The sequence below is a fragment of the Grampus griseus genome, assembly GCF_964374135.1.
Source record: "Grampus griseus genome assembly, chromosome: X".
Classification (NCBI taxonomy): domain Eukaryota; kingdom Metazoa; phylum Chordata; class Mammalia; order Artiodactyla; family Delphinidae; genus Grampus; species Grampus griseus.
In genome coordinates, this window is record NC_138999.1 from 15,155,667 (window position 1) to 15,176,932 (window position 21,266).

At 37.8% G+C, this 21,266-nt stretch overlaps 1 protein-coding gene across 1 annotated transcript in view; it reads right to left on the reverse strand.

The window, feature by feature from the left end:
* The window catches only part of SCML2 (Scm polycomb group protein like 2), a gene marked incomplete at its 3' end in the record, with an annotated part of 85,166 nt that overhangs the window by 57,998 nt on the left and 5,902 nt on the right, over positions 1 to 21,266 (reverse strand). Inside the window, exons 2-4 of the mRNA XM_082680669.1 lie at positions 8,124 to 8,169; positions 5,065 to 5,133; positions 469 to 539 (exon numbers count right to left, since the gene is read on the reverse strand). Coding sequence (XP_082536795.1) covers positions 469 to 539; positions 5,065 to 5,133; positions 8,124 to 8,145 — 162 coding nt within the window. The 5' untranslated portion in view covers positions 8,146 to 8,169. The remainder of the gene's footprint in view (positions 1 to 468; positions 540 to 5,064; positions 5,134 to 8,123; positions 8,170 to 21,266) is intronic.

Below are 21,266 nucleotides of genomic sequence, written 5' to 3' on the forward strand. Positions count from 1 at the left end.
CCTAACATAAAGTCCAAATCCTCAGTACAGGTTAAAAGCCACCGCACCTTAATCTCATTCCCATACTATCACTTCTATCCACTTTGTGCTTCAGCCACTCCACACCATCCCTTAACACTCAGGTTCTTTTACACCCACGTGCCTTTGCTTTGGATGTTCTCTCTGCCTGGAATATCCCTCCCCTCATCCCAATCACCTCAGATAGCCACCTCTTCTGTAAGCCCTCCCAGTATAGTTATCACACTTTTCATAATTAATTATTTACATGTCTGTCTTTCTCTCCAGATCTGACATAAAGTAAATTCTTAATGAATGGATGCAAAGAGACCATCTGGTTCTTAAGCAGCACTAACACAATCCCACTATCTCCTCACACTACTAGAACCTAACAATCACACAGGCACCCTTCAACAAGTTAATAGTTTACATCAATATATACAACATGACATCTACAGAATTTTGGCATACCTGTCTGAAACACTCTGAAGGAGCACTTAAAGATCCAGTCTCTTTCAAGTAATTTTCCCAGTTAAAATCATCTGGAAAAAAACACGCAAAAATAGTTCTGTTGTTTCCTTTTTTTGGCCATGCCATGCAGCTTGTGGGATCTTAGTTCCCCGACCAGGAATTGAACCTGGGCCCACAGCAGTGAACGTGCCAAGTCTTAACCACTGGACCAGCAGGGAATTCCCATTAATACATATAATATGTATACTAACTTTCAGGAATAAAATGGGTTTTAGTTCCATATCTCTTCAAAAAAATACTTCTTAAAGAACAGATTCAAATTTCCTGATCTACATTTGACTACCAGCATGGAAATAAAAAATAAAACAACTTCCTAATAACAGCTCTGATATAAATTACAATCCAGATCATCTTGATGAAATGAAGACTGCAGCACAGTGATTCCAAAAATGTGAACTCTAGAAATAACTAAAGGACTTTTTATAGAGTAATAGCAAATTCTACTCATATGTCTCAAATATAAATTTACTCAAGACGTGTTTTTACCATTTCATCCCATTACTGTGAAGGCGTTTCTTTGTTTTTCACAGGGATCTAAAGGTGTTTAGATGTGTGGTATAGCAGAAATAAAGCAATACTTTATGGAAAGAAAAACTCTGAGAACCAGCATTGTTTCTCAATTGACTATTAGATCCCCATCCAGGGTGTTAAGAATATGGTAGCAGAACAAAGCAGAAACCAGTCGTCAGTGCGATGACTGATATGCATTGTTGTAATTATCTGTATTTTCTACAAACTCTTGCTGTCCTTTCTCTCACTCAGTCTTCATGATATATTATAATGCTAGAAGAGAAGGTCAGAAAGCAGTATACTTTGCCTGGACACTTCAATTCACTGTGCCAGTCACACTGCCAAGACACTGAAAGACTTGATAGCAGTATTAAAGGTACTATTAATTCATACAAAGTTTAATTCTCATCAACCATGACGTTTTTTTCTATACTCTTGTCTAATTTCCTCACTATAAAAATATTGGGTTCGACAGTTCCCTCCCTAGGGGAATCTGTGTTACTAGCCTCTTATATATCCTTCAAAGGATATAACAGTTCCACTTACACACTGCTAATAAATGTTTAACAGCCAACTTTCCAGAAAATACAAACAAAAAGCCTGACTGGTAGTGTTTGCAGATTTCTGTGGTGTAAATACTACCACCATGGCTGAGTGATTGCAAGGTGCCAAGGTAAAGTCACCAACCACAAAGTTGGGAAGAAATGTGTACCACTGGCTCTCCCAAGCTGATGTGAGCCAGCTTCAAAATACCACTGTTACCTGAAAGTATGCATTTATATGTGTATGTACACATATTATATGTGGTATTAAGCATGTCATATGTAACACTGTATACCCTTTTAGAGATTTTTCCACTAAAAGAAAAAATACTGGGTTTAATTCTTCTTCCAGATAATGTAAAGCAAGCACTACCACAGTGCTGAAAGGTATGCAGCAGAATGTCAAGAACACAGGCTCTGGAGATGAACCTGCCGCCTTTCAGTCGGACTCTGCCTCTTACAAGCTATGTGACCCTGAGCAAGTCATTTCACTTTCTCAGCCTCAGTTCCTTCACCTATAAAATGAGGAAAGTAATACATATGATATAAGGTATTTTGAGAACTAAGTGAAGTAGTACACATGCAAGTAACTCAATAAATGGTTTATGTTATTATTCTAAAACTAAATGTCATAGTTGTGCCTAAACTTAAGAATACTGGATAGCTTTATTAAAAGTGAAAACTGAGATCTGTGGTTCCAAAATTTAACTGACCAGGTTATTTCAGTGACCTCCTAAGCACTAACCTGACAATCAAGAGACCCAAGGTTCTAACTGAAGCTCTACCACCATATGACCTTGGAGAGCATTACAAAAGAAGAACAAAACAAAACATGAATGGGGGAAAAATCTGACTAGGATGTCATTAAGGAGCCACCATACCAGGAAGAAAGGAGTATAAGTTGAAAATAATGACTGAGAAATCAAAACCATTTCACAATTATACCTCAAAGAACTTAATTAAGACTCTTCCACAAACCAGTTACATTTGTAAAATTTTTCAACGACATTGGAAAATACTTTATCCAACACAATTTTTAAAATATTCTATTACCATTTGTGTCTTAATGGGCTATAATTTGAACTAGCAAATCCTTTATACCAGTGCTCCATAATACAATTATTTTCTATTGCACTGCTAGTTAATTTAACCTTTGGAGCCTTAATTTTTTTCTTTATTCATAAGGCAAAAATTTTTAGTCCACAGAACCGTTCAGCTTGGTTGTCCATATGATGAGAGCCTGCCAATAACATGGGGGAAACACACATAGCAAAAGGCTTTACTAATTTAGATTTGATACATCTACAATATCACAGCTGGAATTGCTGACCAGGAGCCAAAACAGTCAAAGTCACAGACAAGCATGAAGTTCCCGTCTGCCTCTGCATCTTATCCTCACTGACAGATTTGGGGGGGGGGTTTACCCTCTCTCAGAAAGGAGCCCTGGGAACTCATTGACCTGTTCATGAGACAGATGTACATACATAACTTTGTGATCTGTTACCTGCACATGTTTATGGTCCTTCTTGTTTGATTTGTACTCTATTCTAGTCCATACATTAACCCAAACACCTTTCAGCAAACTGAACATAATCTATGAGGCTCCTCAGTCTTCTCCAGAGTAAATCAGAATCATAATGTCTTCTACCAGTGCTGGGTTTGGGTTCAGAGGCTATGTAAAGAAAATGGGCAAAGTATCTAGAGCTTGAAGCTTCTCAGCTGAATGATCAGCACCCAATACCTCACAGCATTTATCACAACTGTAACTGGGCATTTGTTTAATGTCTACTTAAGCTCAAAGACAGCAAGAATCATGTCTGTCTTATTCATCAATGGATTCCCATAGAAGGTCACCAGTATGTGTCAGGCACTGTACTAGGTACTGCAGATGCAGCAGTTAATAAAACAGACAAAAATCCTGGCTCTCTTGGAGCTTACCTTCCAGCAGTCACTCACTGATTTCTAAAATGAGATGTTAGAGTGAGAGCCCTGAGAAATATCTGCAGATGTCTGTCAATTTGATTAAGTAATATCATTTTTAATCAGAATTTCTCAAACAGAGAGTTTGAGAATTTTGAAAAGTTAACTAGTTTCAACCTTTAAGAATATATTTTTTCAAATTTATTTTCATGAAATTTCCAGAATAGGAAAATCTATAGAGACAGAAAATAGATAAGTGGTTGCCTAGGGAGAGGCACTGGGAGGAAATGGGGAGTGGCTGTTAATTGGGTACAGGATTTCTTTTTAGGGTGATGAAAATGTTCTAAAACTGATTATGGTGATGGTTACACAACTCTGGGAATGTACTACTGAGAAGGATTGAATTGTATGTTTGAAATGGGTGGATTGTATGATATACGAATTATATCTCAATAAAACTGTTATATTAAAAAAATGGAAAGGAATTTGTAGGGATAAGGAAGAACATTCTAACCTAATGGCCTCCATTTCCTTTGGAGGGTTTTGGGGGTTGGAAGGAAGACCTGAGGAACAAAACAAGGCCAATGAGAAAGAGAGCTAAGGAAACACTGAGGACACAGCTACAGTGAGAAAGAATGACTCCATGGGGATTACCTCTATAGGCAATCTTCCTGTAGGAACAGAAAGTCATGGGTGAACTACTTACTCCAAGAGTAGGGCTGGCAGGGCAGCTACAACAGAAAGACAAGGGGCAAGAGGTTTGCCTGGAAATCTCTGGTAAGTTTGCTGTAGTATTTTTTAAATTCAGCCTTTTGTCTATGTATGACTTATTTTCTCATTTTCCTTAAGAGCAGGTGCAATGAGTCAGATTCTATCTCCTGAGTCTCTGATGTAGTGCTATATACATGCTGTTCACAATAAAAAAAGCTTAAAACATGAATTAATAACTCAGACTTCATAAACAAAGTTAACATTTACTGAACATTTACTATAAGCCTAGGCATTATATTAGGTGCTTTACACTCATTTTCTTTAATTCTAATAGTTCCACGAGATAAGTAGTATTAACCCTGTGCTACACAGGAGAAAAAGGAGACTAAGAATGTTGAGTAATTTGCCCAAGGTCACAAGGCCAGTAAAGAATGAGGCCAAGATTCTAGAACAGATCTGTCAGACCCCCTCAATGCCTAAGCTTTAATCCACTGGACTGTCTTTTGACCATCAAAAAAGGACTTTCACATTGACTCTAGTGTTAGAAGAGTTTTTATTAATAATCAAATTATTTTAAATTGGTAATTCATGGTAATTAATAACTATATATCTTTAATTTGGCAACATTTGCACTGAAATACAGGGTTATCTTTTAACTTAATCCCTCTCTACGTGAAACCAAAGTAAAATTTCCAAAATTAAACACTATCTTTTTGACCTTTCCTATTGCTTAGATTTTATATTTACAGGAGCTTACTATACAGAGATTATACCAAAAGCAGTAAGAGAAGAGTTTATATCAACACTGAGTGAGGAAGAAAAATATGTTGTACTGAACTAATTTAAAACCTACCATCTTGCACAGAAGATGTGCCTGACTGAGGAGCCTTCTCTTGATTCTCCTTCTTTGCATCCATTGACTCTTAAAAAAAAAGAAAGAAAATAGTGAGAAATAACAGAAGGCCAGAGAAACAGTTTGAAAGAGTACTTATAAAAACCATAAACTAAAACTATTTTCTAATAGAAGCCAGTTTTAATTTTATAATTAATATCCTCATTTTCTGCATAGGACTTCACTTTCCAATATACAATGTACCTTTTTTAAATTTTATTTATTTATTTATCTATCTATTTATTTTTATTTTTGGCTGAGTTGGGTCTTTTGTTGCTGCGTGCAGGCTTCTCTCCAGTCGCGGCGAGCGGCGGCCACTCCTCGTTGCAGTGCGCGGGCCTCCCCTGCTGCGGAGCATGGGCCCTAGGCATGTGGGCCTCAGTAGTTGTGGCACGTGCGCTCAGCAGTTGTGGCTGGAGGGCTCTAGAGCACAGGCTCAGCAGCTGTGGCACACGGGCTTTGCCGCTCCGCAGCAATGTGAGATCTTCCCAGAGCTGGGCTCGAACCCGTGTCCCCTGCATTGGCAGGCGGAATCCCAACCACGGAGCCACCAGGGAAGCCCATAATGTACCTTATAATTTGCTTATTTGTTTACTGTATGTCTCACTTCACTCAAATGTAAGCTCCAAAAGATCAGGAATTTTTAAATTTTACTTTGTCTCCTTTGTTCACTGCTGTATCCTCAGTGCCTAGAAAAGGACCTGGCATACAGAACACCCTTGAGCATTTGTTAAATGAATGAACGAACAAACCAAAATGAGCTAGGCTGATCCTTACAATGTTCAGATTAATGTGCCTCAGAAATACAGCGCAAGCTTTTGAGAATTTAAAACAAAAGGGGGGCTTCCCTGGTGGCGCAGTGGTTGAGAGTCCGCCTGCCGATGCAGGGGACACGGGTTCGTGCCCTGGTCCAGGAGGATCCCACGTGCCGCGGAGCGGCTGGGCCCGTGAGCCATGGCCGCTGAGCCTGCGCATTCGGAGCCTGTGCTCCGCAACGGGAGAGGCCACAACAGTGAGAGGCCCACGTACCGCAAAAAAAAAAAAAAAGGGGGAAGCTAAATTACAATGTAATTCAATGGACTAGGCAAAGTTTTTCTCTGTGCTAGGCTGAGGAACTCAAACAGTACTGGACCTTGGGACTTCAAGTCTAAGATGTATTTCATCCACATTTATTACAGTATATATTTCTTAAATGACTCATTTAAAAATTAATCATAATACTATTATTATGCTGAAAAATTAACCAAAATTCTTTAATATTATCAAATAAGCAGTCAGTATTCTCATTTTCCCCATTGTCCTAAATATTTTAAATGTGTCTGTTTCAATCAGGACCCAAATAAAGTCCATACAGAGCAATGGCAGATACATTTCTTAAATTTCTTTTGATCTATAGACTCCTCCTCCTCCTCCTTCTTTTTCCCCCTTCCCCTAGCAATTTTTTTGCCGATGATACCAGTTCAGATTTTTCCAACCTGGAGTTTGCTGACTACTTCCTCATAATGCTGGGTTCTTCTGGTCCTTATATTTTCTCTTAATTCGTATAGCTATTTCGAGCCAGAAGAGCTTAACCAGATTCAGGTTTGGCTTCTTTGGGAGGAAGAGAGAAGATGACTTCATAGGTACTTCTCACAGGGGGTTCCAAATATACCTAGTTCTCTCTCTTTTTGTGATATGAGCTGCCATGGATGATTATTGCCTAGATCCATTAGTTCATTAGTGGCTGCAAAATGGAGGTATTCTAATTATCGTCCTGTCTTTATTAGCCAGAAAACTTCTATAGAGAGAAACCTCCCCTCTTCAACCATTCAGTTACCTTGAGGTAGAGCTCACAAAGGGAAGTCACAATCAACACTTTGTTCTTTTCCTTTATTTTCTAGTTTTCAAGATAATGAATTGTATCCGTGGGACTTCCCTGGCGGTCCAGTGGTTAAGACTCTGTGCTTCCAATATAGGGGGCATGGATTCGATCCTGGTTGGCGAACTACGATACCACATGCCGTGCAGCCAAAAAATTTTAAAAATTAAAAAAAAAAAAGAGTCGTATCCCTACCATTCTCCACAGATGACAAATAAATTTTGTTTTGTTTTTTAGTATCATTATGAACTAACGAATTTAACCACACTTCATGTGTTTCTATCTATTGCTGTTTTACCCTTACTGATGCTTGAATTGTCAAGTGACAAATTTCTTAAAAAAGAATGTATGAATGATGCCAGGTGTACCATTTAAGGTAACAGATCTACTTTCTGGTTATGACTGAGTGACTCTTCAAGATACGTGAACACTCGACAGGGATGTATGGGCTGCTCTCTATTTAAATAATTTGGATAGTATGAAGACAGTACACATTTATATTTACTAAATAGTTCTACAGTAAGATTTTCTAATAGGAAAGAAAGTAAAATTATAAAGGCCTGGTTCCTGCTCTAGGGAAGCTAAGAATCTAGGTACAGAGACTATACTAAACTAATACACTTGACAAAAATGGAAATAGCAGAGCACAACATTCAGCATGCAGCCAGAGAAAAAGTCATGAGAGACAGAAGACTTAAACTGGGTCTTGAAGGAAGAACAGGATTTAGAACAACAAAGGTATGAAGAATGTATTAACGGGAAAGAAAACACAACTCAAAACAGAGAGTGCAAATGAGTGCGGCATATTCATGGGACAGTGAGCAAACTTCTCACTAGAGCAGGACAGGATGAAGCATTTTTTAAATCACCCATATTAGAGTAAGAAAATCTGGACTGTGATCTTGGCTGTCACAGATTGTTTTATGACCTGTTCACTTAAACTCCCTCAGTGTCAGCTTTCTCATTTATAAAACTAAGAAGGGAAGACAAGATTACCTTTAATAGCTATTCAGTTCTGAAATTCCAATTCTAAGCACCTAACGTCTTCTATAACTTTACTTTTAAAAAGGCTTTTTTCCCCCAAACATTCAATCTACCAAAAGATACTCATTCCCAATGAATAAATAAAAATATTTATCATCTTTAGACAAGTAAATCTTACCTTCATTCACTGTTTGCCCCATGGTATCCCCCTCTGGTGTTCTTTCCTACAAGGTGAAAAATCAATTACTACCTCCTTTTAACGTAATACATTTCTGAATGGTGGTATTATTACAAATCAGCTATAATGGGACTACATCAAACTAAAAAGCTTTTGCACAGTGAAGGAAACTATCAACAAAATGAAATAGCGACCTACTGAATGGTGAAAGATATTTGCAAATAATATATCCAATAAGGGGTTGATATCCAAAATATACAAATATCTCATACAACTCAACATCAAAAAAACAAACAACCCGATTAAAAAATGGGCAGAGAATGTGAACAGACACTTTTCCAAAGAAGATATACAAATGGCCAATAGGCACATGAAAAGATGTTCAACAACACTAGTCATCAGGGAAATGCAAATCAAAACTTCAATGACATACCACCTCACACCTGTCAGAATGGCTATTATCAAAAGACAACAAATAGGGCTTCCCTGGTGGCGCAGTGGGTGAGAGTCCGCCTGCCGATGCAGGGGACATGGGTGCGTGCCCCGGTCCGGGAAGATCCCACATGCCGCGGAGCGGTTGGGCCCATGAGCCATGGCCGCTGAGCCTGCGTGTCTGGAGCCTGTGTTCCGCAACAGGAGAGGCCACAACAGTGAGAGGCCCACATACCGCAAAAAGAAAAAAAGAAAAAAAAAAAAAAGACAACAAATAACAAGTGTTGGTGAGGGTGTGGAGAAAAGGGAGCCCTCGTGCACTGTTGTTGAGAATGCAAATTGGTGCAGCCACTATGGAAAACAGTATGGAAACTCCTCAAAAAATTAAAAATATAACTACTGTACGATCCAGCAACCCCACTCCTGGGTATTTATCTAAAGAAAACAAAAACACTAATCAAAAATATATATGCACCCCTACGTTCACTGCAGCATGATTTACAACAGCCAAGATATGGAAGCAACCCAAGCGTCCATAAACAGATGAATGGATAAAGAAGATGTGATATATATACACAATGAAGTATTACTCAGCCATAAAAAATAAAATAAAATCTTGCCATTTGCAAACAACATGGATGGACCTAGAGGGTATTATGCTAAGTGAAGTAAGTCAGACAAAGACAAATACTGTATGATTTCTTATACGTGGAATCTAAAAAAACAAAACAAATGAACAAACATAACAAAACAAAAACAGTCATAGATACAGAAAACAAACAGGGGGTTGCCACAGGGTAAGGGGTTGGGAGGAAGAAAGAAAGGTGAGGGAGATTAAGAGGCTCAAACTTTCAGCTACAAAAAATGAGTCAGAGGTATGAAATGTACAGTGTGGGGAACACAGTCAATAATTATGTAATATCTTTGTATGGTAACAGATCATAATTGTAACTAGACTTACCGTGGTAATCATTTTGAAATGTACAGAAATATGAAATCACTATGTTGTGTAACAGGAACTAACATAGTGTTGTAGGTCAATTACACTTTAAAAACAAAGAAACAAACTCATAGAAAAAAAGATCAGATTTAATTATCAGATCAGATAAATAAATAATTATCTAACAAAGCAGGATAAAATACAGGTTCTTTGGGAAGTTAGGAGGTACTGTGAACTGAGAATATATAAGAAGCCTTCTCAGAGGAAATGGTAGGTAAACTGGTACTTTAAAGGTGAGCATTTCAATGAACAGAGAAGAATGAGAGAGGAATTTCAGGCTGAAGGTACAAAATGAGTGGACACTAAAGAAGAGCCTGCCTCCTCTACTTGATTATGAAATGCTGGAGTTGCTCAGATTCCTTCTGGGCTCTCATCTCCCTCTATAGTCTCTCAGGAGCCACCCATACACAGATGACTTGCAAAGCATTACCTTTCCTTCCCAGACTTCTCCTCTGAAAGTCAGACAAATAATTAAATGGATTGGCTATTTGATACCACTGGGAAGATGCTGTCAATTAAGGACTATAGCCTAGCAGCAAAAGAAAAAGTGAAATATATAGAGAGTGCTGAATCGAAGCAGAAAGTAAAGGGAGACGAGCTGTAATCCAGGTAGGGAACAAAGGCACTTAACCAACTCTAGTCAGAAAGTAAAAAGCTGTGAATTACATTAAAGTTAAGTCCCATTACTACACAAAGGGATTCAGTTCAAAAAAACTCAGGGATGGGTCACACATAGAAGATATACCCAGTTTCCTATGTCCTTCTCTAAAATCTCTAACTCATAACTGAGTTCTGAATCTCAACTGGTATCAATTCCTCCCATTAGTTGAGTAAGTGATTTTGTAAATCCTAGAAGGTGAAAATATATGTTTAGAAATAATTAAAACCAAATCTTTTTTATCTTTTTTTAAATTGAAGTATAGTTGATTTACAATGTTGTGTTAGTTTCTGCTCTACAGCAAAGTGACTCTATACACATATATACATGTATATATACATATATATGTGTATATACTCTATACACATACACACACTTTTCCTGAAGACCTAAATAAAGAAATCCATGTATCATGTTCACAAGTTGGAAGATTACTTGGATAGGGATAAAAATGCACTAATCACAAGAGAAACTGGATTTAACCATGATTAAATTTTCTGTTTATCCAAAGGTACTGTTTAATCAAGATGGAGTAGTATTGGCATCAGAGCAGACATACAGATCAATGGAACAGAACAGAGAGTCCTGAAAGGTGCACCTATATACGGTCAATAGATTTTCAACAAAGCGCCAAGGTAATTCAGTGGACAAAGGATGGTTTTGGTTTTTTGCTTATTTTTTCAACAAATGGTGCTAGAACATATCTACATACAAAAAAAAAAAAAAAACCTACAATGAGGTACCACCTCACACCCGTCAGAATGGCCATCACTGGAAACGAAATCATTTCAAGGAAATAACTGTACTCCCATGTTCACTGCAGCATTATCTGCAATAGTGAGGGTATCGAAACACCTAAGTGTCCATCGACAGATAAACAGATAAAGAAGATGTGGTGTGTATATGTCCAATGGAATATTATTTAACCTTATAAAAGAAGGAAACCTTGCCATTTGTGACAATACAAATGAACCTGGAGACCATTATACTAAATGAAATGAGCCAAAGACAAATACTACATGGTATTATTTACATGTGAAATCTTAAAAAAAAAAAAAAAGGAAATATGTGAGGTGATGGATATGTTAATTAATTTGCTTGTGGAAATCCTTTCACACTATATATGAATATCAAATTATTACTTTGTGCACTTTAAATATACTACAATTTTATTAGTCAATTATACCTCAATAAAGCTGGGTGGGGGAAAAAAAGAATGGCCATCATTAAAAAGTCTTCAAATAACAAATGCTGGGGACTTCCCTGGTGGTCTAGTGGTAAAGAATCCGCCTTCCAATGCAAGGAACGTGGGTTCGATCCCTGGTCGGGGAACTAAGATCCCACATGCCGTGGGGCAATTAAGCCCGTGGCCATAACTACTGAGCTCGCCCACCTCAACGAGAGAGTCCGCATGCCACAAACTACAGAGCCCACGCGCCACAACTAGAGAGAGAAAACCTGCACGCCACAACCAGAGAGAAGTCCACGCACTGCAACAAAGTGCCTACATGCCACAACGAAAGATCCCGCGTGCCTCAACGAAGATCCCACATGCCACATCTAAGACCCGATGCGGCCAAAACAATAAAGAAAAAAAAATGCCACACTGGGAGTGTGGGATTAGCAGATGTAAACTACTTATATAGGATGGATAAACAACAGGGTCCTACTGTATAGCACGGGAACTATATTCAATATCCTGTGGTAAACCATAATGGACGGACTTCCCTGGTGGTCCAGTGGTTAAGAATCCGCCTTCCAATGCAGGGGAAGAGGGTTTGATCCCTGGTTGGGGAACTAAGATCCACATGCCGTGGGGCAACTTAAGCCCGCACGCCGCAACTAGAGAAGCCTGAGCACCACAACTAAGACCTGACGCAGCCAAATAAATTTAAATAAACAAACAAAAATGGTCCACATCAAAAAAATCTTTAAAAAAAACCATAATGGAAAAGAATATTAAAAAAAGAATGTCTGTATGTGTATAACTGAGTTACTTTGCTGTACAGCAGAGATTGGCACAGCATTGTAAATCAACTATACTTCAATTTAAAAAAAAGAAAAAAAACACCTCACAACAGACAAAAACTGCTACCTTGAGATAGATCATAAATGTAAATGTAAAGCCTAAAACTATAAAATTTCTAGAGGAAAACATAGAGCTCTTGTGACTTTGAGTTAGGCAATGATTTCTTAGATATGACACAAAAAAGCACAACACATAAAACAAAAAATGATAAATTGGACTTCAAAACTAACAACTGCTCTTCAAATGACACTGTTAAGAAAATAAAAGGATAAGCTACAGGATTGGAGAAAATATCTGCAAAACACATATCTGATAAGAGATCTGTACCCAGAATATACAAACTACTCTGACAACTCAATTTTAAAAGGCAAACAGAGCCCAATAAAAACATAATTGGCAAAAGATTTGGACAATCACGTCGATAAAAAAGATACATAAACGGCCAACTAGCATGTGAAAAGATGTTCAACATCATTAGTATTCTGGGAAGCACAAATTAAAGCCACAATGATATACCACCACATAAATGGCTAAAATTAAAAAGACTAACACTACCAAATGCTGGTGAAGATGAGGAACTGGAACTCTCATTCATTGTTGATGGTAATGTAAAATAAGTACTCCTATTAAAATAGAACCTTCTTAGAGTTAAATGCAAAGCAAATATTCTTAACATCAAAACCAGTGTTTTGGAATCCAAAGCACTTACTTTAGAGGTAGAACCACAGACCAAAGAATCAAATATTCTACTTATCCCTAGATAAAAACAGAAAGAATTCCAGATCCCTTTAGTTTGAGATTAGCCATATTAGACAAAATCAACTCTTTCAGAGTTTGGAAACGTTTCCTTTTCAATTATCATAGTCATTCAGCACCACTGAGCAGACATATACTCTTATGAAGTCCGAAGTCATGTCAAAAAAAAGACTTCAACATAAAAAAAGAACCCAAACTCTTTAGGAAATGAGTCAGTGATTCAATAAGCCTTCCCTTTCAGTCATTATGGTGTTACAGTGCAGTGAGTTTTTAGGAAGACATCATCAAAAGTGAGCTTGTGTCCACTGTGGTAATTTAAGAGTTCTTGCAGGGTCACGATAAAGTCAAAATCATTTGCCCTAAACACTCTTCTTCACTATAAACAGCCTTTACTGTCTTCCCTCTCGAGCCATGTAGCTTCCATGTTCCACCGCACCAATCATTCCAATGTAAAATGAAATAGTTTTCCCTTTAAGAGAATATGATCCTGCCCTGTTTTATTTCCTTTATATATATTCCACACCACCTAGAACAGCACTACGCACAGGTAGATTCAAACTGAACACCTGAGTGAATATTCACCAACCTTTAATAAAACTGTTTCTTTTCAAATATTTTGAAATTCATAAACTTCACTGGAGACTTATTTTATTTCCTACTCTCTCCAATATTCCTACTATCCAAGTTCTATATTTGGCATATGCAAATGTGTAAATTCTCATTCAATTTATGTACCAAATGTACAACCAAAGTGAATGCTTAAACTTACTTTTGAGCAAATAGAGTTCTGTCTTAAAAAGTATCACTACTTAAACTATCTTAAACTTCAAAGTGTCATGCACTATACAGACAAAACAGTACAGCAAAATATTACAGCATCCTCCTTGTTAGAAAAATGCCCAATCAAACTCTCTGATGGGAAAATGGGTAATTCCATTCCAAAGGAACAAAGTAAATATACCAACTGTCTCTCTACTGGGCTCTCAAAACTACAAAAGCTAATCCATTTAAACCTGCAAAGAGAATAATCTTTTTTGTTTTACTTGAACACATGACTTTTAGTTACAGACATTTATTTACAGACATGTGGGCATAATCCCATGTGTCAAGGGTTTATGCCCATAAGAATCAACAAGACAAGGCCTCTGCCCTCTGGGAGCTCCCCGGCAGGGCTCCCAGGCTGTGGAGCAGATATGGAAGCAAGTCTTATATAATACGAGTTGTTTACCTGCTCACCTCTCCTCACAGACTGTGAAGTGATTGAGAATTACTCTTCCTTGTAGCTCTCCCACAGCTAGCACAAAGCCTTGCACTTAAAATAAAGTACTCAAAGGTTCTGTTAGTAACTAAAATCTCACTCTAAATGTATATACGGGTCTCTATAGGATTATATGAGTAAAAGATTATTTAAGCATGGAGAGAAACATAGGACATATACTAGGCTGTTAATAAGGCTTACCTGGGAGGGTAAAGATGATGGGGTGTGTGGGGGAGAGGGCATTATAAATATATTTTGTGTGATATAATTCTATTTGTATAAAATTTTGCACAAGCTTGCATAAAGTAATGCAAAAATATTTTGGTGATCCTCCTTTTCTGCATCACAGGGTGGTGAGATTTCAGGTGACCTTTATTTTCTTCCTTATATTTTTATGTATGATTTGAATTCTTTACAATGGTATATATTAAATAATCAGAGAAAGTTATTTTCATTTGTGGGGGGAATGTACCCTGACAGTTTTTTTAAAATAATCCCTAAATGTTGTTATATTATTAAGAAGCTCTGTATATGCAATCCTGGCTTATCACATAAGTTTTAACAAATTATATGGTTACTGTGATGGTTACTGGCAGCCATAACAATTACACAGAAATATTATTTCTAGTGCTTAAAGCCATTACAAATTACTTCATCTCCCTGAGTCTTGGGTTTTCCCATGTGTAAATTAAGGCTAATACCATCTACACTTCATAGTGTGGTCATGAAATTAAATGTAGTCATGAAATTAAACGAGATAGTATAGGTACAGCATCTAGCATAGTATCCTGAACAACTGGAAGCTCAAAGACTGTTTTCTATCCCATCCCAACACCCCAAGGTGAGTGAGTTTTAGCATTAACACAACATTAATTACATTGTAAAGTGGAACTACATTCCTACTTTGATTCCTGAGCATTACTTATTCTCTTCCAAAGTATAAACTAAAAAGGTTGTTTAAAGAAACAAATGCTAACTTTAAGGCACTCTTAAATTAAGCAGTAATATACATATATATATATAATGCCCAGACATATAATTACTAAAGAAAGCAGCCACCATCTCCCAACCAGCATTATCAGAAAGCCTATATATTCTAGCTAAAGCCAAAAAAAACTTGATGTCACCCCATGTTGGATGACTCTGAGGTATAATTATTCATGAATATATTATTTCCTTTAGGGTTGGTGAGTATTGGAAATAGCTTTAGGTTCTCTGTGAACTAAAATGGCCTTTGTGGGCTTCCCTGGTGGTACAGCGGTTGAGAATCCGCCTGCTAATGCAGGGGACACGGGTTCAAGCCCTGGTCCGGAGAGATCCCACATGCCACAGAGCAACTACGCTCACAAGCCACAACTACTGAAGTCCACGTGCCTAGAGCCCGCAATCCACAACAAGAGAAGCCACCTCAATGAGAAGCCCGCACACCGCAACGAAGAGTAGCCCCTGCTCGCCGCAACTAGAGAAAGCCCGCGCGCAGCAACGAAGACCCAATGCACCCAAAACAAAAAAAAAAAGCACATACAAATTGAATGGGAAAGATAGATGTTTTCCTAGGACTGAATACTAGGAGAAATTTGTACAGATTCTGATGTAAAGGAATACTGGCTAATTTAATAGGAAGTATCTTTGACTATAATTTGAGAAAAAATAAAATTTGCATTGTCCCTGTTATAATGCCCCAGCATTACAATGTAATTCACCTATGTCCTTCAGTCGCAGTAGAAGGACAGAGATTATAGGAGTTAAGGGACTACACCATGATCTGTTGGTAAACCCTGGATAGCATCAATTCAGAATGCTTCAAATAAAGATATACTGTGGAGTTAAGACTTACATACCACATACACAGACAGCACAGCTATTACCTTTCTGGAAAATATTAGGAGCCTGACCTTTTAGAAATAAAGACGTACCTCATTTCCACAATGGTGGTCTGCAGAAGAAACTACAGAAAAGCTTAGCTTTGCTCTCAGTATACTTTGAACTGCCTCAGCACTTCAAGAAAAACTCAAATAAGACCCCCAAAGTAGTTCTCCATGTTACATGGGAGAGAAAAATTAAAAGCTTTGTTTTATTTTTGCCAGCACTAAGAGAAGTTGTTTCACTAAATGTATATAAGGAGCAACTTCACTGCATTAAAAAAAAAAAAATCCAGGGACTTCCCTGGTGGTCCAGCAGTTAAAACTCCACGCTCCCAACGCAGGCAGCCCGGGTTAGATCAGGAAAACTAGATCCCGGCACACCGCAACGAAGATCCCACATGCCGGAACGAAGACCTGACGCAGCCAAATAAATAAATAAATATTTTAAAATAATAATAATAAAGATTACCTGGTACTGTGTGTTTGAATCACATAACAGCTCTTGGCACATCCACTGTGCTCAAAAATATTTTAAAAAATAAATCCAAAAATTCAAGTATAAGCCCAAAAATGTAGTAGGTTATAGTGTCTGACATTGACATTTATTTCCTTTACCACAAGACCACAGTTACACTAAACCTAGTAGTTGTATCCAGCAGGCTTTGAACAAGGATAGATAGACTGGGGTCTTTTACAAAACCATTTGTTTTGCAGATTGTATCTTATAACAGAAGTAAGGGCTGATAATAGATCAACAAATGCTTTGAAAGTCTTGCATTGTTTTAAAACATTTTCTCAGTATGATTAAACAATGTAAAACACTGATTAAAGTGAAATTATTAAACCTAAAACTCCTATTGCTCTTATCTGATTCTGGAGAAAATTCTACAATTTTTTTTGAGAAAGACAGTTTTAAAGGACTATTTAGCAAGTTAATGGGTCCATAATTCTAAGATTACAGGGCTCTTCCATTATTTGTTTGCTTTTTTTTTCTTTTTGCCTTTCCATTGCGTTTTGTTTTGAAGATGAAGTAATACACCTTGAGTCTCTAATTAGAGACCACTACCTGAAGAGTCAATAAGGGGCAACATTTTGACAAGGACAGGAACTAGCAAGAAATTTCCCAGGGCCCTTTTCGACTTCAGGCCATTAGTCAGATGTTATAAAATGGATGGAATTACAGAATCTCAACCTGAGAGAATATAAAAATAAACAAAATACAGATGCTAAACTGAAAAAAATAAATTTGTTCCCTCAGCAACAGCAAGGTTTGCTGCCATATGTGCCAGACAGAAGTCCCATAGGTGAGAATAAAGTCCAAATTTAAGCATTCATTATTCACTTGTTCACTCAACCTCCCATTTGACAGACATTAAAATCCACATTTTTTGAAAGAGTAAAGTGACCTTAAATTGAGACAACACTGAATTTTTTATCGGTGTAGAAAAATTCTCAACTATATTATACATTTACCAGACTACCGTTTCCTGATAACCAGGGTTTTGGGTAATAAATATAATGATAACACCCATAACACAAAGAGTTGCTGGGCTACCTCACTTCCTGCAATCTGGCCTCTACCTCCTCACTTCTATAACTGCTTTCCAAGGCCCCAATTACCCCCCAGACAACAAACCCAATTACAGTGTTTCAGTCCTACTTCCCCTTGACATTTCAGGAACCCTCTGTGATAGATCCGTCAACCCTCATCTTAGACACCGCTCCTCTCTGAGCCTCATATGTAGGTAGGACCTGGTGGTCCTACCTCTATTATCTCTTTGTGTCTACTTCCTCCTTCTGTCCCAGCCATTGATCTTCTGTAGTCACTCAGTCTCTTCCTCTATATTCTACAAATTTTTAGAATCTCGTTCTATTCCACGGTTCATGCAACATCCCTATGTGCATAACTCCTATATCAGCACCTCTAGTCCCAATCTCTCTCCAAAATTTCTACTCTAGCCAAATGAACATCAGTCTGAATGCCTCACAACTCCTCACATACTACATATTTTTAAAAATCAAACTCGGGAATTACGTGGTGGTCCAGTGGTTAGGACTCCACGCTTCCACTGCAGGGGGCCTGGATTCAATCCCTGGTTGGGGAACTAAGATCCCACAAGCCGAGTAGCACGGCCAGAAAACAGAAAAACAAAAAAACAAAACTCTTTTGTCCTCCAAAATGAGCTCCTCTTCCTCTGCTTCCTATTCTAGACATCACAAACTCCCAATTTTTCTGAATTAGAAGTCATCTTTGAGTCCCCTCCTCCTTTGCCCAATATCTTATCAGTTACCAAGTTCTGTTGATTCTAGAAGCTCGGAAAGCTGGTAGTGAAAGAAAAATGATTCAAACCTAAGTTTGTCAGACACCAAAAGACAGGGATACAATACACTGTTCAAGCTTTGAAAGGGAGAAGTAAGGAGACATACACACCATGTACCCTGCACAGAATGGATCCTTGAAGGCAGGAGAAAATAAAGATTATGGTCCCTGGGGTCTACTGATGGTGGTGCTGGCAGTGGTAATAATAAATACTAAGAGCTGTCACTTACTGACCTCTTGCTAAATGTCTGGTACCCAACTAGGGCCTTTATAGTCATTTTTCTTATCTAAAGCCTATTACAAGCCTGTAGGGTTAATACTGTTATTAATGGCCATTTGAAAGTTAAAGATGTTGAAGCTCAAAGACCTGTACAATTATTACCCAGCTGGATTTAAACCTAGGTCCATGAATGCTAAGCCATTATGCTAAAATTGCTTCTGTTGTGTTTCTGTGCATGCCTTATCTCCCCTACTAGATAAGCTTTTGGGGGCAGTATTATGTCTGGTTCACCTCTGTATTCTGCAGTGTCTATCCACCACGTCTATCACATAGTACGGCCCCCAAAATGTTTGCAAAATGAGTAAATCTGTTGTGCTACAGTATATTTATACCTAAACCATATAGTCCCAGAACATTGTGGTTTTTTAAAATAATTTTGGTGAGGTTTTCTTTTGGCTGTCATTGTTCTCCATTCTTTTCTGCAATGTCTACTCTGCTGTCTTAGTTTACCCACAAATCTAGATCGGTGGGCCAAGGAGAAAGTTCTGTGAGATATGAGATAGTCCCCCAGTCCCCACATCTCCCTCCTTCCCAACATCTAATACACCTTCATTTTTCTTACTCTGAATTTGATTTCTAGGATGTTTGAAGTCTCAAAAAGACAGGCCCCAGTACAAATGTGTTATTATTACAGGCATTTTTCCAGGGAGAAGAGCTAGATATACTATGCTGTACCAGAATTCAGTTTATAAATTGCAACTACATAGCAGTTTGAACTAAAATATGCGCTTTAAACCAATATTCACAAAAAAAGGAAAAGACACAGTCCCTACACACAAAATAATTTAACTGCAAAAATATTTCATTATATCCCCTTGAGCATAATCAACAGTATAAGAAGTTTCAAGGCTAAAAGAGGTTTACATATATGTCTGCTGGTAGTTTTAAAGAAAAGGTTGAAAGAAGTGACTGAAGTTATACACACACATAATTCACCACAAACTATTGATGAAATAGTACAGGTAGAACATTTTTTTTTTTAGTCTATCTTGTTATAAAGACACTGTTTTCAAATTTGAAAAACAAACAAAAAAGTTCTTTATTGCTCAGTCAATATGCAAAAAATGATAGAGAAGTCTAAATTAACTGCATAAAATAACACCTTTAAGTTTTTCATTTTGACTTGAAAATAGTTTATTACTTTCATTTCAAGAAGTACTTCACATTTATACCTAAATGCAAAAGCACTTGACTTAATTGAAATATATTATAGCTATATGTTCTCCTTTGACAAAGAGAAGCTGGCTCTTCTAACTAAAAATTTGATCCTGGTAAGATGATTATCTTAACAGGTTTACAGAAGTGTATACAGTTGGCTCTCAGTATCCATGGATGTAGAACCCACAGATACAGAGGGCCGATTGTGCTAACCCATTTTATATAAGGGACTTGAGCACCCATAGGTTTTGGTATCCGAGGGGGTCCTGGAACCAATACCCCACAGATACAGAGGGACACCTGTAGGATATCCATTGCACAGCTATACATAACTTGTTGAATTGGACATGATTCATCATTTTAAGATTTCACAAGCATCTACTCTATTTATTTAGTATTCAAATTTCCCCATTTTCTGATATATTTATAAATATAATCAGAAAAAATCTAAATTCTAATGTTGTAATTACTTTTAAAAATAAGATCCCATCTCTGAACTGTGAGTAGTCAATATTAAGAATGAACATTTTTAGGGACTTCCCTGGTGGTCCAGTGGTTAAGACTCTGCGCTCCTAATGCAGGAGACCGAGGTTCAATCCCTGGTCAGGGAACTAGATCCTACATGCTGCAACTAAAAGATCCTGCACACCGCAACTAAGACCCAGTGCAGCCAAATAAATAAATATAAATATTTTTTTAAAAGAATGAACATTTTTAGTAGTGAGGATGTATCAAATCAAGCCTTCTGGAGGAGCAACTTTACTTATGCTTTAGTAAAGTCTACCCCCAACGACTTAGAAATTAATCTTTTTCTGTGTTAAAGCAAACCCAAGAAGAAAACAACTATTTTAAAAAAATTTTAATTTATCTAACAAATTATAGTCTCCAGGGCTTCCCTGGTGGCTCAGTGGTTAAGAATCCACCTGCCAATGCAGGGGACACGGGTTCGAGCCCTGGCCCAGAAAGATCCCACATGCCGCGGAGCAACTAAGCCCATGCACCACAACTACTGAGCCTGCACTCTAGAGCCCGCATGCCACAACTACTGAGCCCGCGTGCCACAACTACTGAAGCCCACGCGCCTATAGCCCGTGCTCTGCAACGAGAAGCCACTGCAATAAGAAGCCCGCGCACCTCAACGAAGAGTAGCCCCCGCTCGCCGCAACCAGAGAAACCCTGCGCACAGCAATGAAGACCCAAAGCAGCCAAATAAATAAATTATAGTCTCCAAGTTAAATAATTAATCCCTTACAATTTTAAAACAATATATGTGAATGCTATGCATTTAGTTAAGAAGTGAGTCATTCAGAAAACAGATAAATGAAAAAAGTCAAGGGTTGCCAAAATCCCAGTTTATAGTTGTAAATTCCTAAGGTTTTAAAGCACG